At 32.6% G+C, this 25,471-nt stretch overlaps 1 protein-coding gene across 1 annotated transcript; it reads right to left on the bottom strand.

Moving 5' to 3' along the window:
- Window positions 1-734: 734 nt before the first annotated feature.
- Window positions 735-20,453, bottom strand: LOC139516661 (uncharacterized). The gene is made up of 7 exons (XM_071306886.1): window positions 20,109-20,453; window positions 19,348-19,589; window positions 16,561-18,689; window positions 3,389-3,553; window positions 2,914-3,194; window positions 2,443-2,628; window positions 735-1,052 (listed from the first exon to the last, which is right to left on the bottom strand). The coding sequence occupies exons 1-7, from the start codon at window positions 20,319-20,321 to the stop codon at window positions 918-920; spliced, it is 3,351 nt and encodes a 1,116-aa protein (XP_071162987.1). The 5' UTR covers window positions 20,322-20,453; the 3' UTR covers window positions 735-917.
- Window positions 20,454-25,471: the final 5,018 nt, after the last annotated feature.

The raw sequence follows: 25,471 nt of genomic DNA, 5'->3' as shown, positions 1-25,471 counted from the left end.
TTACGATTATGCTTGCAACGTGCAGGTTGAAGAAAAAACCATGAAACCAGGTTCAATCCATCTATTATTTTTTCTTAAAATGTCCTGTACCAAGTCAGGAATATGACAATTGTAATCAAACATCCAATTTCCGTGTATGTTTGCGTTTGTTTTTGTCGCAGTTCAGTGTTTCTGTTGTTTTTCTTATAGTTGATGTGTTCATTCGGTTTTTTCTTGTTACTCGAATATGTTATTTGCTTAACCGATTTATCACTATTGAGTAGCGGTATACTACTGTTGCCTTTATCTATGTTCTTTTGAAATGTTATTTCTTTGTAGTCAAAGAAACTGTTTGCTCGTGTAAATCTGTTTCATAGCCGTTCCTATCCTAACTTTTGGTTTCAATTTTCACTTATCCAATTTATTAAGGTGTTTCCCCTACGGGACCTATATTTTCGAACGTTCAAACTCACAATAGAAAACGATTACTATATAAGGCCATTTTTATTGTCCTTTTGGTTTGATTTCGTGTTTCCCGTGTAATTTAATATGGATAAAACACATCAGAACTCTTTGCAAACTAAGTATATAAAATTAATGAAGTGTATGATAAAATGCCTATACATCTTTTTTTGTAATTTTATAATTCTGTGTTTGGTCTTACGATTCCGCGTTTGCTTACTTCTAACGGCTATATTTCATAAAATTTAATCTTATTAATCTTAATCTCTGTACAATAATCTCATCATTGATACTAGTATACAAGACTTTATTGTGTCAGTCAAAAAGCCTTTTTTGAACACATTTAAAACCAAGAGATACATTTTAAGATGAAAGACCTTTAAACGCTCTCAAGAAAGGTTTCTATATTATATGGTCCATCAAGGTGTGTTTATTATATAATGATTTGAATAGGTCATTGGTGATTTCTAATCTGTTCATATTCGAACTTGGAAGCTACCGCCGTGGTGATGCACTGACAGCGTTGCGGGCCTTGGTCTAGAGGATCTTGGTAGCATGTCTTTACTTTTATTTCGGCGTGGTTTCTTTATCTCGTCCAAGATACCAGTGATCTGTTTTAATCATGGAAAAATGTACATAAAAAATGTTATTCATTGTTCATTCTAACACTCTAGTTTTCGTTGATGGACTTTCCATTCAACAGTGGATTTCTAAATTTTAAATAAATAAAGATATAATACTTGTTTACAGTTAAACAAATTTTTCACGATCGCTTAATTTTTACAACTGCTGAAAACATATTGGAACCGCTTAGTCCTATAACCGACAACGTGAATCTCTTTAAAAAAATGCTGCCAAGAAGAACCATAATGAAACGTTGAGGGTAAATTAAGAAGTTTTATAGAACTCAGTATACAAGATCGTATTCAGTTTCAAATTATTTGCTGGCAAAAAAAGTTCTTTTTCGAATTTGTAAACAAGTCCTCTTATGTCACTAAATAAGAAAAATACTCAGACCTTATTTCAATTTTAAACTCTAACATGTGCTTTGATTCACACAATTTGACTAGACTTGATTGGTTTTACGATCATAACAAGGAAAGTTTCATGCGTTTTTACACATATTTCACATTTTTCAGTTTTTTCTTCACAGCGTTTTCGACGACGATTAATCACTGATAATAGTTTCACTATCGAAGTATTAGAGGCTTTAAGATGATAACCCTCGACGGGACCTCTTTTATGTGGTAACAACTTTTTGAATCAGCTTGCTTGCATGATATTAATGTAGAACATTGCATAAAAGTTCCATAGGTATTAGAAATGCTAAATACTTCTGTGTGGCATTTTATACAACATGCTGAACCTTTGAAATATCTAAGGATCACCCTTGGTTTTTTCTATAGGGTTCGTGCTGCTCAGTCAGGCGTTTTTAGGTAGTGTTTTGTAGACTGTTTCTATGTTGTATTTTGTATAATATTGTTTGTTGGTCTTTTTTTAGCCATGACGTTTTCGATTTATTTTCTACCTGTGACTGTGAATGTCCCTTTGATATCTTTTGCTACTCTTATGGATTTTCGTCGTGTGTCATGTCTTTTTAAAATATTTTTCAGTTGCTCTTCAACTTATCCATTTAAGTTCTTTGTTTGTTAGTTTCCTCCTCTTTTTTCTTCTTTGCTTTTTTTTGCCGTCCCTTTTTTTCTTTAACTTTTTAAGAAAATATTTTTTCAAATGTTTTCCTTTTTTTCATAACTTTGTAAGAAATTATTCTTTCAAATCCCATAAATCTATTGCATAAATTAGCCAGTGCTAAAAGTAATAAATCCTTTCCTTTAAATTGCCTTTGAAAAGTCAGGTGTGATGTGATTGAGCTTTTGATTTTGCCTTTTGATAAGGGACTTCCGGTTTGAATTTTCCTTGCAGTTTGATATTATTTTTCTTTTAAACTTTTTTTTAAGATAATTGTTCTGTTTTCTTTCTTAAATATCATTTATTTCTTACCCATAGATAGAATGCAGCAGCACCGATACTAGCGTCACGTATCTGTACGAGATTGTAAGGTTTAAGTATGCTGTTAATTTTATTGATCATGGCTGGTGACGTCGAGTTAAAATCAAACTGAGATACTCTCCTCATTATATTTTCTTTGCCGGTTTTAAAAAGAAGACCCTGGCAGTCCTTCCATGTCTGTATACGAATAAAGAAAAAATACACATTTAATGTATAATAAGTTTTTAAAAAATGTTGGAAACGGTAAGCATTACGCTGAAAAACACTTAAAATAATGATTGAAAAATATACAAAAAGGCTTTATTTAGCGGTATAATAAGAGGAACAAGTATTTGTGTTTGGAATTATACAGTGGAAATAACAAGACTATTTTAAAATGAATGTACCCCACGATAGAAATTTAATATTGATATTTCCATGAAAAAGTCTGTAACTTGCATGTCAAAATATATATAATTTTACCTGAAGTTTCTTAGGGTCATCACCAAGTAGTATACAAGTGGCTTTGAGAATCTGATGAACACTTTCAGGAGGTGTCATATATTTTTTCATTTCGGTCAACATGTTTTGATTCATTTTTAACAAGGGCTTCATCAATTTTTCCACTTTTGTTACTCTGTCGAGAATCTTTGTTGATAGCTGAATTTGCATGTCAAGTCGATGATCAAAGTTTGCCTCCTTTGCTTCATTGATATATTTCTTAATTGTTTTAGGATTTCGTCGACGACATGCTTCTGACATTTCTACAAAATAACGTTGCAATACATTAACATCGGTAATATAGTTATAGAATAAGTTTTCAGAACGCGTTACATGTTTGCTTCGCTAAATTTGTGATGTTCATGGAAAGTGTTGACTTCTCGTTTCATGATTTGCAAATTATCCATTGTATGTTTATTTTGTATTGTATAACCTGATACAAAAACTAAGTACTTACTTTCCTTGACCGTGAGCTCTTTAACTACTTTCTGTACATATGCTACCATCTTATCCTCGGGATCAAGGTCAAACTGCTTGAATCGCTTAAGTTGTGTCTTCATTTGTTTAAGATCTTTTGACTTCAGGGCCTTTGTCATTGTCTTCTTGATAGACTTTTCTTTTACTAAAAGATAAATGTTAATAAGTTTATACGAAGTGCAAATGTATTGCACAATCGTCCGTGTACATTTACGCCAAACATTTTTCATTTTAAAATGAAAAATAAATTTTCAAATTGCTCTGCAAATCTTAAAGGTAGTTGGTTTGAAAAATGTAACAAAAACCTATAGAAATCACTTTCGAAAAACCATTTTCTCTATGAGATTTGAAATTTGTTATTTTCATGAAATTATATTTTTGATTTAACGAAGATATTGAAACAAATAACAATAACTTTCTGTTAAAAATGATTTTATTTTGTCAAAAGTTTAAAATTATTAAAACATTTGTATTTGCTTGCTTTAGAAAACAAAACATATTTCAATCTCATTCTTAAAAGCAAATATTGAAAATACTGACCTTTAGCATTTTTCAATTTAGTTTACAATATTGACAAATGGAAAATGATCTAACGTGGAGCATTTTTCAATTTGACTTACAATATTGAAAAATGAAAAATGCTCAAGCGTTGAGCATTTTTCAATTTGTCTTCAAATATTGAAAAATGAAAAATGCTCCAACGTGGAGCATTTTTCAATTTGACGTTTAATAATGAAAAATGAAAAATGCTCCAATTTTTCAATTTTCATTTTACTGTGCAATATTCAAATTTGAAAAATGTTCATTATTTATTAAATGTTTTACTATTTCCGGTTTTTTTTGTCTTGTTTTAAGCGCAATATGTCTTGAAGATCTTTTTAAGGTGTGTTTGTGTGTGTGTGTGAACTATGTGTGGTATCAACAAATTCCGAACAAGAATGGTACACTGACAAGTACGATAATGACCACAAAGAATCATTCTTTCTTTTTATCTATATACAATGTATATAGCTGTCTTTGTAGCTAAGTGTTTATATCTATCTTTCGATCTATCAATCTGTCATTCATTGTATATATCTTGCTATCTGTCTATCTATCTGACTTTTGTTTTTCTTTGTCTTTTCTTTCCGTAAGTCGTTTTTGTTCTGAAAATGGAATTACTAGGCGATGCGGAGTAGACGAAGTTGCATTGAACCATATCGTGGCTGAATGTGTCAAACATGTTAGAAAAGAAGAGAAAATATTAGAATATTAGATATTGTCCATGTCAGTTTCTGTATATGCTCAAGGAGCAGGGTTCGCGATTCGAAAGGGATGAGGAGGGATGGGTGTAGATGTTAAATTATTCTGATCACTGTGCTAGTATATGTTTTCAATTTTGTATTTTTCTACATTGTACAGCGTTTCCTAATTTTGAATCTGTTTAATACAACTTGTTTTCCCAAGCTTATGATATTCACAATTTCATTCGCAGAATTTCAAATAAGCAATCATCTTATAAAAGAAAATATGAAATTAACTTGCATGCATGTATGTGTGGTAAATGTATATTTCGAAGAATGAAAGACTTCTTATATTTGCTTTTACCGAAAACAAAATGTAGCAAAGAATATATAATAATTATGTGAATAGTATTTTAAAACAAAATCAAATATTTTCAAAGATAAATTCAGAAATTGTATTTACCATTCTAATACTTTTACATAAAAACAAAAGTAACCAAGTAAAAACAAAGTTTAATTTTGGGCTAATTTCGATGATAGATAAATAGATTTTCCTTGAAAAACTGTTTGTTTTCTTTTTTCTATTCGCAAATAATTGTAAATAATTGTGTTTAATGTTTTAACTTTAAAGCTGCCTTTATTATAAAACGTTTGAAAACAGCCATATATGAATCTCAAATATATCGGGGTTTTTTTGCATTTTTTTGTGACTTTATCATTAAAAGGGATAATTCTACCAATAAATTCTAACTCTGGATTGTAAATTTTACATCGGAAATGTTCTTTGTAGTTATTTTAGTCATCTTAATTCGTTTTTGAGATTTGATTGGCTAACATAGTGCCAAAATTTCGATTTTCAAAATTTTTTCACAATTTTCCTCGATTTTTGGTTAAAATCAATGTTTTAGCCCAAAATGGTGATTTCCGATCGTACGATTTTTCTAGACTTCATATATGATTGTGTCATGCTTTGTTATTATAAAACTGTTGAAATCATTTCTGTTGCAATTTGTTTAGATTCATGCAATATTTGCCGTAGACAGACTAGACTATTTCAACAAACATGAAACAGTTCCCCCGAGGTTCTGTATTATGTACATTCTATTATCATGTCTTTAATATGATTTTACATCTTCAATATGTGAAAGCAAAACGAGTATTATAGGACAAATATGTCGACACAAAAAAGGGGTCCCAGTCAGTGACAATCTTCTTTTGAAATACAAAAAGGAAAAAATAACAGATCGACACAGATCGACACAGATCGACACAAATGATCTAATTTCAAACCGTATGCATCATGTACATGGAACAAATACTAGTAGTTACATTTATCAAGCAAAGGAATCAACGTGTGTGAAGCTAGAGTTGGTAAAGCATTAGCGATAGTTAACCCTCGCTACCATCATTTACGACAGCAGCAGTGGTTGATCCAGAACTTTTCATAAGGGGTGGCACTGACTGACCTTAAGGGGGTCCAGTCATACTTCAGCGATTTCCTATATAATCAACCAAATTTTCCCCATAAAAGGGTGGGGGAACCAACGGAAATACATAGTGTTTCAACTTCTGCAATGATGACAGCGTATAATGCACATGGTCGACGCTTCCACAAAGCCAAAGTAAGGGACAACATCAAAAGTTCAATGTAGGATAATAAAAAAATACTTTATTTACATAGTTTTTTCACTGATTCCTTATTCTTAACTTAATTTGTGAAATATTGAATGTAAAAAACGGACATATGTAAAATCGATTTTGGATAAACAAAACTGGCAGCAATTTCACACCCCTCCCCCTCTATCACAAACATCGAACACGCTTGTATCTGTACTATATGTTTAGCATTTTTTATAACTTGTTTCTTTGTTTGTATACGCCCGTCTAAAACGGGACATATTATGGTATACCGTTGTCCGTCCGTCGTCCACACTTCGGACAATTAATAAAAAAAGCTTCCACCAACTTTTATGGAACTTTATCGAATTGTTTATATCTATTGACGTAAGCTCCCTTTCGATTTTTATAAAATTCAAATTTTTCGTTTCCATGTTATGAATTTTTTTTCCTTAAAAAGGGGGGAGTTTTCCAGTTTTCGGAGACTAATTCTAAAATGCTTCCATCAACTTAATGAGACTTTGGTGAATAATTGTATAAATCTATTGACGTATGCTCTGATTTTTATAAATTTCAGATTTTACGTTTCCGTGTCATGAATTTTTATGCTTAAAAAAGGGGGGATTTTCCAGTTTTCGGACAATCACTCATAAACGCTTAAACAAAATTTTATGACAGTTTAGTGAACTGTTTAAATCTGTTGACTTAAGCTACCTTTCAATTTTTTTTTTAGATTTTACGTTTTTTAGTTATGAATTTTTATATTGAAAAAAGGTTTTTTTTCCAGTTTTTTGGACAATAACTCAAACACGCTTTTACCAACTTTTATGAAACATTTACATTTTTGGAGTTATGGAGTTTTTATTCATAAAAAAATCAGGCTTTTTTCCAGTTTTTCGGATAATAAATCACAAATGCTTTCAGCATTTAATGATTAGACTATGGTGACTAGTTAATATATCTAATAATTAAACTAAGTACCCTTTTGATTTTTATATAATTTCTGATTTGATGTTGTACAGTTTTGGGGATTTTTTCTTCTGACAAAATGTCGGAAACGGTCAAGGAAATTTTGCATGACGAAATTGAAGAAATGGTGATAGACACAAAAGAGAGTACTGACAGTATAACATGGAAAGACGGAACAAGAATTGTGGAGCTTTTAAGTCTGGCACTGAATAACTGCAAAACGCTGCACGGCCCAGCGGAATCTGCTCAGCGTAGAGAAAGAAATATTTCAAGGAATTGGGATCTATCTTACTATTCGTTGCTTAAACTGTAACATGCTGAAAAACAAAATTCGGAACAAAACGACCTGCAATAGCTAACTATGAGTATTGGTAGCTGCTTAACGTACAGCGGCAAATATTTTTTGCACATTTATGACATCCAAATGTTATTTTAATGAAACTTAAAGAAATGAGAAAACGTATGAACCCGTAATTAATGAGAAAAATTTAACAAAATTTATGGCGCGTAGGGTAGCCGAATCTGGTCTGGTGTTGAAATCCATACACAAAAGTCATTACTACGGCGTGTTGAACAGCTGTGCAATATTTTTCATGACGAGAACAGTTATTTTTATTTATTGATAATGAATTCGAAGTAAATAATACTATCTTGAATTCTTTTCTTGTTTAGCATTTGGCAGCCTCCAAATTTTACGGAGAATTGTCATTGTAAGGCCAACTTAACATACTATCAATGAAATAACAAAACCGACTGCATGTGCGAGACCCTCATTGGTGGACAAGGTCGTATAACACCTCTATTCGTAAATAGAATAATAAGTAAAGAGAGTGTCTCATCCTATTCTGGACTTGAAATTGGTAAATAAAAAAAACGATTTTAATTGATATTTTAAAAACATATAATATTGGATGGTTTGAATTTAAGCAAAATATTACCAATAGATGCAGCATTGTCACACGTTAGTTTGTTTAATTGGTTGTACATGTATTCTTTTTGTATATGAAACTGGATGTAATAGACCAAAACAAGAAAACGCCCGTTCACATGCTGTTAAAAGAGCTTGTAATTAACGGTGTCTTTTGCTATTGTTCATCATATTTGTATTTTGTTCATTGTTTTGTACTTAAATCAGGCCGTAAGTTTGAGTTTTTTTGCATTTGTCATGTAGGTGCCTTTCATAGCTTACTATGCGGTATGGGTTTTACTCTTTGTTGAAGGCCGTCCGATGTCCTATAGTCGTTTAGTCATTTGTCTTCTTATTTGTATAAGCATGTCCCTATTGTACATTTTTTACTTCAATGTATTGAGAGATAAAAATTGAAGTATCGGCAAATGTACACTAACTGCAGACAGACAGATCAGAAAGTGTACACACGTTAAAACTCGTCGTATAGTTAGACGATCAGACAGACGAACAAAGTGTTTTCAATATAGCTCTTCTTCTAGACAAACAAGTATGCAAATATTCATACGTATACGCCGTAAAAAAATGTTATGTAACTTATCTATTGATAAAGACATCGTTCAATATCATTCTCTTATACCGGCTGCAGTACTTCCTATGAAATATTATATTACAACTTCATTTTCGGTCGATTGATGCAATAATGGCATGAGTTAAATTGCACAAAACAGCTCTTATTATATTACAAGAAGTACTGCTCATAATTTAAATTTGAAAGATAATTATCTTTTGAGTGTAAAAAAAAATAAAATCAAAGTACGTCGGGACCTTTTAAAGTTGACGATACGGTATCGGTTTTGTCATTGTTGACGGTTATATGGTATGATCGCCTCACTTAATTTATAGTTCACTTGGTTCACATTTTGTCATGTCAATAATGTTGTCTATCATCCTACAGTACATCAAGCAATTTAGAACTAATGTCGGACGGAGATGCACCTTTATACTTCTAGCAGATCTACATCTGACAAAGCAATCTGCTAGAATCCTTTATTTATATTAAGTATCAACGCTTTGAAAAACACCTGCATAAACTTGACAGCGAACTCGTGTACGGCGGGAATGATTACACGACGTTGTTGCGATTAAAACTTAATTTAACGTAATTTAGCGCCATACTGACAGACGTCGTAAAAAATAAAGATGTATGGCTTTTATTGAAAAAACCAGCACATGGACCCCAATTGTTTTCTTTTGCAATCAATCAAGTACTGTTTCAAGAACACTCCACCAAAATTTCAGGAAAAAAACAACGATCAAATTTTTTCTGCACTTCCGAAAAGACGCAAAAGTATGGTCAATTTTTTATTTCGGATATAGCAATCTAAATCCGGAACATGATGATTTGGTTTAACCTTAAACTTGTTTCAGTATGTTGATGTCATGGATCAAGGGAATATTTTACAAAAACCCGGTTAAGTTATGACTTTTCGTTCAAAAGTATTGTTACTTTCTTTAAACGTCATAGTTTATTAAATTTCAGGGATTTTCTTCCAAATATGCAAATTTCGAACCAAATTATCCCTAAAAGTAGGTCATGAAGGTACTTTTTTCTTTACATATTTAAAAAGTACACATTGAAATTGACCTTCTATCAAAATTTTAAGAAAAAAACAAACGAGGGATCTCTACTGTATCGTATGCCCTTAAAGCATAAAGACAAGAGGAATACCATGCGCTTACAGCGGAGCTCTTTATTTATATATTTGAAATGTCTTTTCAAAAGAGGGACGAAAGATACCAAAGGGACAGTAAAACTCATAAATCTAAAATAAACTGACAACGCCATGGCTAAAAATGAAGAAAACAAACAAACAAACAATAGTACACATGGCACAACATAGAAAACTAAAGAATAAACAACACGAACCCCACCAAAAACTAGGGTTGATCTCAGGTGCTTCGAAAGGGTAAGCAGATCCTACTTCACATGTGGCTACCGTCGTGTTGCCAATGTGATAACAAATCCGGTAAATAGTCTAATTCGGTAGGTCACATTCATGAAAGGGAAGGGGATTGTAGTTACGACGTAAGGAACATATCCGATATCATTTGTAAAACGATTCAACTGTTTTTATAATATGCTTTTTATCACTGTTCAATGTTAAGGGGATGGTTGTGCACATAAAACGAGTTTAATCACTAAGAGTCCTATATATGCGCCGTAAAACTAATTTTTCTCGAATGAATTGAATTGTTTTTAAATTTGTCTTTTTGGATTCTCTTATAGATTGTTGTGCGGTAATGGTTTTCATCAATGTTGAAGACTGTACTATGAATTATACTTGTTCACTTCATCATCATTTAATGTCTGGTGGAAAAAATTGTTTCTCTCGCAATCATATCACATCTTTTTTTTTGTGAAATTATGAATAAAACAAAGTTTATCACTAGTATTCGTCAGTTTAGTTACAGAGCATTCCATTCACGAATTGAGTAAATGAATACATAGAGAGCGCAGCGTTATTTATTTTTATGTGCCATACATGCTGTACATATATGAATTTTTATAAATGTACATGTATCAATTGGTGATGTTTTTTGTACTTGCTACCTGGGAAACTAAGAAAAAATAAGATAGCACAGTTTCTTCGGTATTGATTATGTTTATTGATTACGTTACGACCAATAACAATAATAACAACAGTTGAAATTACTGAACAACAAGTGATATATATTTCACGATTATTAAAAAATGTATTCTGACACGATGAAAGCAGGAAACGTACGGTATCAACAATTCAAGACAAGAACCAGTTGCTCATTTTGATTAGTAGGAAAGGTAGAGAAACAAGGAGCATGTTTTATGCCCAAGTCACACTAGACCACTATTGCACCACGCTCACCGCGATCTAAAAGGTGAGGTCCCGGTACGAGCAGGATGAAAGTTTGGATTTTCATTGTTTTCACGATGCTACTACGATCCCGCTACGGGTCACGTTCTCATCACGCCTATTCTGAGTCTTCAATACGATAATCACGATTTATTACGCTGATCACGTTTTCATAACGACAATACATGCACGATTTATTCGATTGCAACACGATCTTAACACACTTTTTCTGCGATTATAGACCACTCTTACATCGACCGGTCTAAGTCCTTTCCACTTTCAAAACGTAATCTGACTACGCTCTCGTCATTATCATCAACATCATATTGCATATACATACTGTTTATAAATACTGTTCCCTTTAATTCTTCTAATTGTCAGTTAAAATACGTAGAATTCTCGCAAACAACACAGACATACCACCAAAATATACCAGAACTAGTGGGCGTGATGGTAGAGATAGAGGTAGAATCAGAGGAGCCTCTGATGCGAATTCTGATCCAGTAGACATATATGCATGTCAGATCAACCAATCCAACCTGAGTCACAACGCGATGCTGATCCATCGAGATCAAATGACGATATTTTATTGACAATAGAGGAAATGATATAGATGTGTCAAGCATGGTTGTGCTTATCAAACATTGACCAACGTTAGGTTTTTGATATTTGGTCTTTTTTTCTAACACTATATGCAATATGTAATCTTTGTTTGGTGTATGGAAATATTTAATGATGTGCATGTCAGTCTAACAGGTTTTATTTGGCCTTGACCTCATTTTCACTGTTCATTGCACAGTATTCAGTTTTTTAGTTTTGTTCTGATTTTCTTAAACTATAAGAAATAGGTTAACCTTACTTGCTGTATGGAATTGTAAGTTGTACACTTCTGCATGCCATGGTTCAGATCCTAGACCTTAGTTTCGTGGTTCACGTGTTTAGTTTTCTCGGTTAAGTCTGTTTCTTAGAAACTATTAGCATGGGTCATTTATACTTAGTGATTTATTGTAAGGTGTACATGTATTTCTTGTTTTGTTTATATGACCTTGTCCTAATTTTCTTTGACCATGTTAAGTTTATGTGATAGTTGTAGTAAAGCTTTATATTTAGGACTATCAACATAGAGGGTGGGCAGGACCTTTTTCAGGACGTCAGGATCGGGTGTTTTTAAGCTTGTGATTTTGGGATTTACCCTTTCGGGACCCGGGATTTTTTTTTCATTCAGGACCTCGGGATTTCATGTTTTTAAGTCCAGGATTTTGGATCAACATAATATCAATGATTAGTAAAGAAGGCGAGACATTTCAGCGTGTACACTCTTTTCGTATTTTGAGATATTTTAAATAATTTGAACATTTATCGAAATTGCCTCTTTGTTGATACTATTATATTTTTTGTAGCTCGTCCGCTCCCCTTTTATATTCGTTATGTAAACAGAAAGTCACAACTGTTTTGTTTTTTTACAGGGATCACGAAACTTTTATCCTGATCCATATCAGGCTGATAATTTTGAGCATACAATCCATCTTGATCAAAATGAATTTTGCAAGTAGCCCCAGAAGTGGGATATAGAGAGGGGGTGCTATTGAGGTTACAACAAGGGATGGTCGGATATAGGATTATTAAAATGTGGGTAATGAAATCAAGGGGACACCAAAGGTGGGATCTGGAGAACAAACAAAAAAGATGAATTTAGGAAAAGGCGCACACCGAGTCACTCCAACCTCATTCACGTGAATGAAATGAAATCCCATCTGTAATGTCAGAATAAGATTTTAGTGTTGTTTACTTTTTTTTAGGGGGAGGACGGGCGGGCATCATAAAAAGATCTCCCATCTCTGACTCAAAATATGGATAATTTTATGTCAAGGGTTTTATGGTTCTCCCTGACAGCTTCAGACATATTAATTTTGTATCTTCTATTTTTTTAAATAGACAATCCAATTGAGAAGGGAAATGGGGAATGTGTCAAAGAGATAATAACCCGACCATATATATAGAACAGACAACAGCAGAAGGTCACCAATAGGTCTTTAATGCAGCGAGAAACTGCCGCACCCAGAGGCGTCCTTCAGCTTGCCCCTAAACAAATATATATATATACATGTACTAGTTCAGTGATAATGGACGCCATACTAAACAAATTAAAAACTAAAAACCTAATTTAAAAATAATACAAGACTAACAGAGGCCAGAGGCTCCTGACTTGGAACAGGCGCAAAATAAGTGGGGTTAAACATGTTTATGATATTTCAACCCTCCCCTGATACCTCTGACCAATGTATAAAAGTAAACGCATAATCATACACCCAGTAAAATTCTGTTCAAAAGAAGTCCGAGTCCGATGTCAGAAGAGGTAACAAAAGAAAATAAACAAAATGATAATAACACATAAATAACAACAGACTACTAGAAGTTACTGACATGTCAGCTCCAGACCTTAATTAAACTGATTTTAAGATTACGTTTTCATTATAGGAATATCAGGCAACCCCTGTTAGGGGTTCAGTATTATACAAATTATAAAATATTTAAGAGAAGAACATAACCCGTGTCATGCCAACAACTGGTTTTTAAAAAATATGTCTAATCCCGATGTAAAGACCCTATCGATAAGTGAAACAATATAAAAACCAAAATATGCAAACTTTAAAAATCTGACAACCACAACAGAATCGTACTATATCCCTTCTTCCTAAGTCTGTTAAACAGGGTTTTTTTTATCTTCTATAATGTTCCTTGTTGTCGTTAGTTGATGTGATTCATAAGTGTTTTTCGTTCTGTATATAGATTATATCGTGTTTTTTTTCCCGCTTGAATCGTTTTACACTAGTCATTTTGGGAACAATTTATAGCTTATTGTTTTATGTGAACCATGACTCTGTGTTGAAGACCGTACTTTGACCTATAATGGTTTTTATTTTAAAAATTGTGACTTAGAAGGCAAACTGTCTCATTGGCACTCATACCACATCTTCTTATATCTAGAGAAATGTAAACTAGCTTCACATTTGAAGTTAATTTTTAGCTAAAATGCCACCGCACATTCATTCCAAATAAAAGAAAATCTGTCTCAAAATGAACAAACTTTAAGTAATCAGCAATATCAGTCTTGACAACATTAAACATATTTTGACTATACATTGATACAAAATGTACCAAATAAACCATACTATAAAAATAAAAGACCACAGGAACAATTATACACCTACATTTTCAAAACTTGTCTCCTAAAGACAGTCGTATCTAATTCCACCGAGCACTGACTCAAATGTCTGCTTCATTTCTGATTAGTTTTCCCAAAATAATGTATTTCAGTTAAAAAAAGAAAAATCGCTGTAAAATTCAACCTCAACCTCGCGGGACCAACATTTAGCATTAGTAATTCTGATTGAGATTCGGAGATGTAAACCACAGCTTGTTCTAGTTGTAAACAGAGACGGAGATGTAAACCACAGCTTGTTCTAGTTGTAAACAGAGACGATGGATGCCAAATGTTAAAGCACTATTGGTATTAAAATAGCTAAGTAATACTACCCCCCCCCCCCCCCCCCCCCAAAAAAACAACCAGTGAACAAATTATTTAATTCATTTTATCTAGTTAAGAAAGGGAGCATTCAATGACTTCCAAAATGAGCTGTATTTGGAAGGAAAATGGCATATTAATCAACCTTATACAGAGAGACTGGGAACAGAACAGCTTTCCTATGTGTTGTTTTTATCTTTTCATATTTTCTAGGTTGTCAACGAGGGTATCACCAAATCCGTAGCAATTGCATGAAAGTACGAAATGTTATGTTACAATATTTTTCATTTACTATTTATTGACGAATGGCTCTCAGCTTTGGTGAAGCTATTCTGTCGTTGAGTTTTTTTTTTGGGGCATATTGTAATTGCTTTCCGCTATGCTAAATCCTTTATTGGCAATAACCGAACCGTGTTGATACGAGCAGAGTAATATATGCCTTGATCTATGCGTGTCGGTATTGCTCAGATGTTATCTTAAATTTATATTAACTTTTTAAAGAAGTTTACAAATGTTTTGCAACGGTGCAAATACTAAACTTTGGAGTAAAAATAAATATCTCTATCAATGAATTAAACAAACCAATATTCATTTGATTTAACAGATATAAAAGAATATGTAGTTAACCTGAATGTGAATAACAAAATAGGGATATATAAAGTTAAGGGTTTTAAGCAAGGGAAATAACAATAACTTTTTGCATAATAATCCTGCGCCACATCACAAAATTTTGCTGGTGCGTTGTTGTTCTCCTATCTTTTCGGGGTAAGGTAATAAATGTGTATACACGGGTTCACACATACACATATGTGTATTATATTTAAAGCATAAAAACAAAACTTTGATTAAACAAATTGAAAAATCCTCAACACAAAAAAAACACATATTCATTTTTGAGGAAAAAAAATTAAAGATGAAAATTCAACATTTTTCATTTTTCAATATTTCAAAGCAAATTGAAAAATACTCCACATTAGAGCATTTTTCATTTTTCAATTTTTAAGGGCAAATTGAAAAATGCTCCACGTTGGAGCATTTTTCATTTTTTGATTTTTGAAGGCAAATTGAAAAATGCTCCACGTTGGAGCATTTTTCATTTTTCAATTTTTAAAGGCAAATTGAAAAATGCTCCACGTTTTAGCATTTTTCATTTTTCAATATTTTATGGCAAATTGAAAAATGCTTAAGGTTAGCAATTTCAATATTTTGTCCTTAAGAAGGAGATTTAAATTTGTTTCTTTTCTAAAACAATCAAATTCAAATGTTTTAATTTATTCAAACTGTTGATAAGATGAAATCTTTTTAAGACAAACTTATCATTACTTTTAATATTATCCTCGTGAAATTAAATAATGTAATGTCATGAAAATTACAAATTTCAATTCTCATAACGAAAATGATTTTTCAGAAGTGACTTCAACAGATGTTTGTTACATTTATAAAACCAATAAATTTTAAAATTTGTAGGGTATTTTCAAAATCTATTTGTTCAGCTTAAAATGAAAAATGTTTGGCGTAAATATACACGGTCTCACAATCCCGTAGTTTGATTTGTCTGTGATTTAAAGTGAAAAACGAATAATTTGAATTTAATGTATCGCAGTCCTCACTTACCTTTCACGTAAACGTCAATAACCTATAATTGTAAGGCAAACATACATAATTAGAACAAAAGCAGTAAATTATGCAGATCATAAAAAAAACCAGTTTATGTAAAAAGTAGAAGCGTGAAATTTTACTTTGGGGATTGCAGAGACGCAAACATAAAGAAAGTGATGTTAATTCATTTTTGTTGAATTCTCGGGTCATTCTACTGAACGATATTTCTTTGATTGTAACATTTTTGGTGGGTTTTTTTTATTAACTTTTGTTTGACAATCTTTAAATTTACATCGGAAGTGTATGTTTTTACCGACTATTATCCCAATTAATGCATTCTGTCAATAATAGTGATTATTCTGATTACACAATTGAAACTTTTGTTATATTTTTGCTTATATTCTTATTTGACGCTACCTTGCTTAAATTGTTCTTTTGCTATTTCTTCCATTTCATCCATTTCTTCTTGAAAGTCTGTATCTTCCGTCATAGCCACAGATTTTGTGCCGTCTTCAGTAAAGACAACCGACGTGATATCTTCATCAAAACTTATCGCTGTATCTGATTCATTGCCATCCATTTCTTGTTCTTCATTAACTTCAGCATTGTCACTGTCTGAATCTTCACTACATACCTCCTCAAACTGACTCTGTTCAAAAACGCTATCTTTTCTGTCCGGAATTGGTTCTTCAACAGGTTCTATTTCATCGACAGGTTTAAGCGTATTAACGAGTTCTTGGAAATCACCTTCAAAAATGTCTTCATCTTTTTTAAAATGTATGTAAAACCTGCCGCTCGTACAGATTGCATTCTCATACTTATCATGAGTAAATACCTCGAGTACATATTCGCCATAATCATTCAAATGTATTTCAATTGAATCTTTGCTTGTTTTCACTTTTATTTCGTTTTCATTTTCGTAAATCTTCTCATCTGTTTTGCGTACAGTTGTAAATAGTGCCTCGTACTGTGTTGGGCTCGGTATCGGAATAACGACGTCCGGTTTAGCAGTAATTATTGTGTCTGATATTATATTTTCCACGATACTGTCATCAGAAAACCTCACTCGTCTAACTATGTTTCCTTCAGAGTGAATGAAGAAACTGTGTATCTGGTGCAATCGGGAATGATCATTTTTCTTGAATGCAAATACATTCATAGAATATTCTGCTGGAATCGGCATGTCAACGTCAAATTTCCATACTCCATTATTTACTTCTGTTTCCACTGATACTCTACTGTTGCCATCACGTTTACAACAAGAAAGCTCACATAACAACTCAACTGACTCATCTGCCAGGAAACGAAATGAAGCTCTTCCATCTGGTGCTTTTAAAGAGTCTCCGGTTTTACTCAAACATCTCACTCCTAGTGACATGGCATCTAACTTTGCACCTAGTTGCCCCTCGGTGATGTTCGGATAAGGTAAGTTACATGGTCTTTCTTCTCCTTTAAATTTGATTACAAAATTCAGCAAATCAGCTGGGACATTTTGAGTAATATTGTCTTCCGTTTGACCAATATAAAATTTAACAGCGTATTCGCCTTCTCTTGGTAATTTTATATTTGCGATGTACTTATCTTTTTCTCTTCTAGCAACAACATGTCTGCTCAGAGTACCACTTCCTATCAGAAGGCTTTTGAGCATGTGGGATATTTCTAATTTTGCATCAATATGAATGATAAATTCCACTACGCCATTTCCTGTCCTTACAAATGGTGATTTTGGTGAAATTGCGTAGATATCCAATTTTTCTGCATGCGGATTATTACCAAATCCTATTTCCGGAAAATCAGGGAATGGTAAACATGGTTCTTTGGGGTCTATGCAGTCAATCATGTATGAACAAACTAATGAAAAATTGTTTGATTTCGTGAAATCACATCCATATACATCGAACTGATATTTACCATAGAACGGAAGTCTTACTTTGAATATTACTTTATCTTGTGTGTGAATAACACTCACAAACCTTTCTAGTAAAATATCGACAGGTTTATTTGTTTGAATTTGTGTTCTTTGCTGGGTTAGCATAACCTTGAATATATAATTTGAACTCCTTTTTGGCGGAAGGGCGAACGAAATATTGATTGTCTCTTTTTCTGCTGTAAGCTTGTTTGAAATACAACTTCTTTCAACAATACTCATTTCATACATATGAAAATACTCTCGTAAATATGGCGACTTTTCAAATTTAGAAAAATTTACCGGAACTGGAAGTAACTGCCAGAACTCTTCATCCGGGAAGTGTGTATAAATAAGTTCGTTTGGGTCAGAGAAGAAATAAAATTCATGATATTTCACGATTTCATCGATGTCCCCTTCTCTTGAAATTTTACCGTCCGAACTTATGTTTATTGTGTTATCGATATTGCGACCAAGTACGCATGTTGACGCCCAGAACACATCAACAAATTGCCATTGACCTTTTACATAAACGGCGTTCCACTGGCTGTACAGCTCATCACACTTAATGTCGCATCCGACTTTGTATAGTTCACCTTTCGTTATACCATTTATAATAACGCATGGAATATCCGCTAACCTAAAATAAAGTATGTATTCAGGAGCAACTGTTTCCAGACATATAGAAACACAAAGAAAAAAGTGTTCATGTAGTAACTAATCTGTATATAGTCATAGTGTAAGTCTGAGTTCAACATTGTTTGCCATTTTAATTTAATGGTGAATGTTAATATTTTTTATTACATTTTAGTATGAATATTACTATAAAATTGTATTCGTGTTTCTGAAATCAACGAATATAATAATATTCTGAAAATTAGCAGTTTATAAATAGATATTTATATATTCCAATCTTGTCTCTTTTTTTTTAAATTTCTATACCATACCAATTCAGTTATCACATATGGTCACATATACTGAAATTTTGATTTTTTTCAAAACTTTAGAGATTTTTTTGGCTTTATGATAGTATTATATAATTAACACGACATATATCAACAAAAACTGTTTGTTTTTAATCGTTTTTGGTTCTTAAACAACATTATCTTTCAATATATTTGGCTTTGAGGGTATCTGATGAAGGTTGTTCCGGAAAACACACGACATTTATAAAGGGTTGTTTCATCCTTTATATAGTACAATGAATAGTGAAAGTGCCAGTTGACAAGGGAGAGATACAATTTTTTGCTTCATTTATTTAGAATAAAGATTATCAAATTTATATGAATTATACTTACAAACACAGCATATAAAACATTTGTGCATGTGAGATTAAGTCACATTGTATTTTAAGCATGTGTTCTAATGGTGAATCAGTCGGGGGAATCATTTCTGAGTCTATGCTGTACACGTCATATGATGTCATCCAACGAAAAATTGCACGTATTTTTAATAAATCACCAATCTGTTTTCCATCTGGAGTAATCACTAAATATTCTACAACATCCCACATTGATTTAGTCAATAAATCAAGAGGTGCCTGAAAAAAATAAATGTAATATCTAATCATTCAAGTATGATTGTGATTCTATTTTCATTCGGGTGCTCAGAGACTGGTGTAAGTAGTTTTGTACTCTATCATTAGCCTGTCAACACTGAAATTAAAGTTAAAACTCTGCATGTGGCCAGTGTGTTCGACCTTAATCTTAATTGACTAGAATTGCCAGGTCTTCTGCGTAAGGGCAGTGGTTCTCTTCGGTAATTCTGGCTTCCTGTGTCAATAAGAACTTGCTGCTACGATATAGCAAATAATGTTGAACATTTCATCACAAATACAATCAAACTATCAACCAATCTTTTTTTGATTTGCACTCAATTCTGGAAGTCATGATCCGTTAAATATAAGAGATATTTTTAGAAAATGTGAATTAAGTCTTATTTCACTCTGACCTGCTGGAACGTCTGACCTGCTGGAACGTCAAACTTAGCTTTAAAAGATTGATAAGAAACTGAAAAACTTATTTTATTTGACATAAAAAAAATGTTTTATATAAATTACCTCCGACACAATATAATCAATATCAGCAAAATTGATATTTTTCAAAAACTCTTTTTTCTTTAATTTAGGTGGAAGAGGTCTTGGTTGATCATTTGTCGTTAATGTTCCTCTCCTAGCTGGTAACGTGCGTGGACTATCAGTAGTCGTGTCTCCTGTTGATGATAGTTTTCCGGCACTGTCGGCATTTGGAAAAGTCCCTCTCCTAGATGGCATGTGGCGTAGACCTCCATTGACTTGAGATTCAGACAGCAGTCGTTTCTGAAAGATTTTTGGGAGTCCATTGGCAATAAAAAGAAGATAAATCCTGAAATTTGAGAACAGGGAACAACTATAGAGATATATGTCGTCCTGTATTACATGTACCTGAAGTAGTCACCAAACCGATGAAAGAGAACACTAGAAAATCAATCGTCACGTGTTCACTGAGATATGTAAACACCGTAGATTGTGCAGACAAGTATACATATTGTTTCATCTTAAATGTAATAGAATTTAAGCTCTGTGGTTATTTTTGTTTTCACAATATATGCAATATATTAATTTTATTAATTATGTGAAAACTCACCCCTCTTTGATAATTAGCTGCAAAACTCTCTCTGTTGTAGTTACTTTCTGGAACAGACGATAAGTTGCTTCCCATAGTTAAACAAAAATGCATGTGACATCAGCTTCCATTCAACTCCTGCATTGCATGTGCAGTTTACAATCAATTACTACTTCACAAAAGTACAGACTTTTAATTAGCCTACATTTTTTTTAATTTCGTGGATTAAAAGTTATAATGCTCTTAACATACTTTTTTGTAATAGCCGAATGCAAGGGATTTTGATAATCTTGGCTAGGTCAGGATATGATCTGTATTAGCAGGAATTATATTTAAATCTTAAAATAACCTTGATGTTTACAGAGCAAGTAATTCAGATTGGAGTGTTGTATCCAATTAGCGTTTTAAAATGTCACAATATTAATTCATTTTTCTAATTTTGCGAAGTAATTGTCAAATGTTTACTAGCAATCCGAGGACAGGAAACTATTTTCGAGTACACAAGTATTTAAATGACCAAGATATGCAGCCTATGAGCAACAACGACCACATATAATCTACTTACATATGTATGTTGAGTTTAAACTTATTGCGGCTTATAAAATTTAATCACAAATGAAAATCATGATTAGTAACAAAATAAATAAATACCACATATTATTATTTTATTGAACTACTTAGTCTAACTATGGAAGTATTATATTTAATTATATTTAATATAATACTTCCATGGTCTAACCAAATCATGAACCATTATACAAGTGTTCAATTGTTCTTCGTATAATGAAAATGTCGCATCTAGCTAAAAGATGTGGACATCGCCAATATAGAAGCGTCTGTATATTGTGTCGAGTTCTATGGAGCAGTGTTTCTGTTTTCCGTTGTTTTCCTCTTATAGTTGTTGTGTTTCCCTCGGTTTTAGTTTGTAACCCGGATTTGTTTTTTGCTTAATCGATCTATGACTATTGTAGAGCGGTATACTACTGTTGCCTTTATATACCGTATGGCCTTTTGTTTGATGCGCCTGGTATAATGTTTAGACACTTATTTATTTGTGTAGACACTTGTGTTTTGGTTGGTATTTTATGGAGAGAAAAAAACTACGCTTTACTAGGCAAATGAAAAAAAATAATATTTAAGTTATTTATCCTCTTGCTTACCCTGCACTCTTAAACAAAATACAGAATGTTTTATTGGCGAAGATTTACATACACAATATAGAAAAGCCTAACCTATATGCCCTTTTTTGAATTAATCAAAGTAAAATTATTAAACATTATCCAATCATCTTTGTTACTAAAACTTTAAAACGCATACATTATCTGTCTTATCATGTACAAAATATAAGAAACGAATGCTTCTTTTGTATTTGTTTTACACAAAATAAGATGTGATATGGATGACAAAGACAGCAAACGACCCTACAAATGTCTAATAGTCAACGAAGATGTACAGCCTTCCACACTTACCAGGTGTATATACAATATACCAAGCTCCAGATCTTCCAGATGCTAAGACAGATGTGAATAAATTAAACAGAAACGGTCAAAGTTCTGCCTTCAACACCAAATTCCTCAAATGACAACACACGAAAGGCTATTAGTAACTTAAAAGAAAGTAACGATACAAAAGAAAACCAATTGCAAAATCAACAATTATAAGAAAAATATAACAATCACAAAGAATTCCAGCACTTAAGACAGTAATAGAGCTTAAAGTACATTGTCGATATAAGATTGGCCGGCATACACTGTCGTGCATGTTTTGTTGCATGTACATGAAAGAGATGCATATTACTCCCGATCCTATAACTATGTGTTGTATGTGGTAGAATGCTCGTCTCAAGTGTGAGAGGTCGTGGGTTCAATTGCATTGCAAACTAAAGACTTTAAAATTGTTATTTGCTACTTCTTTGCTCAGGTATAAACAAAGACTGATTGGATCGGAGTCAAAATAAGATGGCTAAGTAAATGTTACTTAGTGAACCAGCACATTTAAATCTGGATCAGTGTGATGGTCTAGTACAAAGCAGTGTAAATATTCACATCCAAATATCATTTTCTTGTCCACAATATGCATTTAAACTGCCACATTGCTTACCCTGCACTCTTAAAAATTTGAAAGATTTTTTTTTGTTTACAAAGATTGACATACCCAATATAGAAAAGCCTAACCTATATGTCCTTTTTGAATTAATCAAAGTAAAGTTATAAAATATTTATCCAATCTTTATTTTTTTTAAACTTTAAAACACATACATTAACTTTGTATAGTCTAAGCATGTACAAAATATAGAAAAGGAATGCTTCTTTTTGTAATTTGTTACGCAGAGGAGATGTGATGTGGATGAAAAAGACAGCACACGACCCTACAAATGTCTTATAGTTAACGAAGATGTACAATCTTCCACACTAATCAGGTGTCTATACAATATGTCAAGCTCCAAATCTTCCAAAGACAGATGTGAATAAATTAAGCAAAAACAGTCAAAGATCTGGCTTCAATACAAAATTCATGCTGATGGTGGTTTTGAACTAACTAAACTACCCATGAGGATTTAACAAAGTTTGGTTATCATCATCTTTTGATTGGCAAAGGATTTTTGTTTTGCATTATTAGTGGGATTCTACACATGAAATTAATTGCCCTTAAAGAAAGTAACGGTATACGAAAGATAACCAGTTGCAAAAATTCCAATTAAAACAATAACGGTAAACAATGGTTTACTAATCAAAGAGTATCCCCATTTTAAGACATTAATAGAGCTCAACGTAAATTGTCGATATAAGATCGGGCCGGCATACACTGTTTTGCATTCTTTGTTGCATTTACATGAAAGAAGGTTCGAACTACTACCGATCCTAACTATGTCTTTTGTATGGGGTATGCTCGTTTCGAGTGTGGGAGATCGTTGGTTCAATCGCCTTGTCAAACTAAACACTTTAAAGTTTTTATTTGCTACTTCTTCGCTAAGGTATAGACATATAATGGTTGGCTCAGAGTCTAAATAATGTGGTCAAGTACATTTTACCTTGTGAACTAGCACATTAAAATCTGAGTGAGTGTGTCGGTCTCAGGTCAGTATAAAGCAGGGTTCATTTTCACATCACATTAACATGTTCTCGTCCACAAAATGCATTTAAACTACCACAGGATGTAAATTCGCCATCGATCATCATCACTGTTTGTGATTCTACGTAGGTATGATTTTACCGAAAACATATATATACATATAGGTTTTCTAAGTTGTAAAAGTTGTAAACTCAGACTGAATTGTTCAGTTAGTTAAGGACTTGTCTTGTGTGTGCTTCTCCTGTTACAAGTTTTGATTGATATTCAAGAAAAGATGTGCCATTGTTAATTTATCATCATGATTGTCATGTCGTTTACGCCAATAGCGTACAGAGCAGTAAGTTAGTGATATATTTGAGTTTCAAATGAATTTGTCGCTAAAATAGACTTGTGTATTCATTTAAAGCATTTATTTATCTTATGATTTGTGTTACTTTTGATATAATTTATATATACGACAAAAACAATGTCATTGTACTATTTCAGTCTTTACAAGTAGAGGGTTGTGTTTTGATTCTTCAAATAAATGACTGTACGAAAATTTGAACCTCGTCTTGGCTACTCCAGTTATATCCCTTTGTTTGGTGTACATGTTAAGTTAGTAACCTGTGAATTAAATATAGGCATATTTGCATATAGGTACAATAATACATTATTTTATGTCGTTACTCAAAGCTGTGTACCATCGTTTCCCATTTTTTTAAATAGTTTTTATCATTTCCAGTACACACTAACCGTATCACACCGTGTGTACTTGCATTTGCTTTCATTCTTTTTATTGGGGGTCTGGATGGGAAAACCTCCATTCTTGTATTGTTTTAAAGATAAACTGTTTTTTCCATTCTGTATGTTTTGCCATTACAGTTTACAATCTCATTCTTTTTTCTTTCTTTTTTTTGGAGGGGTGGGGGGGGGGGCTATACTTTATTTGTTCAACAATTAAAATATGTTTTTTAGTGCAGCAGTCCTTTTGCGCCAACTATTGTTTTTCAGGGGTGTCATTTGCGCCAAATTTTGTTTTCCAAATGTATCAATTGCGCCAATATTTGGAACTCATTTGCGCCAATTTACCTGTATACATAAATATCATAAATATTATTGATTAAACTATATTTTCTTATTCTGGGGTAAAAAATATCATATGTTCGGAGATATTTCACCATGAAGAATAAGATGAGCATCTGGAGAGAAATAATTTAAAATGCATTAGAATGTCAATGTACAGAGAGAGAATAAAACTTATTGCTTTGCTTAATATTTAATAGAGATATGCCAATAGAGAAGAAAATAGAAGCTTTTACGGATTAAATTTTATATTTATAACACAGTGCGTTGTTCCCTGCATGCGTATGGGCCTTGTTATTATTAGGAATTATTATAAACTGTTTTATGCATGTAATCCTTCAATGTTTGTGTTTTTTGACAATAAAGTTAAGTTACAAGCTACATTAAATTGGGAAGTACCCATGCAGCAGCAGTAAAAAGAAGATATGTTTCAGAAAAGGAAACATTTGCCGTGTAAACTGCCGATTCCAAGTCCGAATAAAGGAGTAGGGAAGTCATTTTTCTTCTAATTGGCGCAATCGTATGTTTTATTTTTGGCGCAAATGATACTATATAATTTTAAAACATGTGGCGCAAACGTAGCATTGGAGAAAAAAGTTGTGGCGAAAAAGGACGCAATTTTGGCGCAAACGGATCCCTCCCTTATTTAGCGACTTGATTACAGAAAGTAGTTATACAATTA

Source organism: Mytilus edulis, chromosome 1, assembly GCF_963676685.1.
Source record: "Mytilus edulis chromosome 1, xbMytEdul2.2, whole genome shotgun sequence".
In the NCBI taxonomy this organism is placed as follows: Eukaryota; Metazoa; Mollusca; class Bivalvia; order Mytilida; family Mytilidae; genus Mytilus; species Mytilus edulis.
The sequence above is the reverse complement of the archived record's forward strand: the minus strand, read 5'-3'. Positions and strand labels throughout refer to the sequence as shown.

What these genes read in the sequence shown, in the direction of transcription:
- LOC139516661 (XM_071306886.1), bottom strand. Translation starts at nt 20,321, where the DNA reads ATGCCATCTAGGAGAGGGACTTTTCCAAATGCCGACAGTGCCGGAAAA. An exon ending in TTGATTATATTGTGTCGGAG is followed by an intron (nt 19,590 to 20,108) that starts GTAATTTATATA and finishes TATTTTTTTCAG; the next exon opens with GCACCTCTTGATTTATTGAC. An exon ending in CTGCTGCATTCTATCTATGG is followed by an intron (nt 1,053 to 2,442) that starts GTAAGAAATAAA and finishes TGATTAAAACAG; the next exon opens with ATCACTGGTATCTTGGACGA.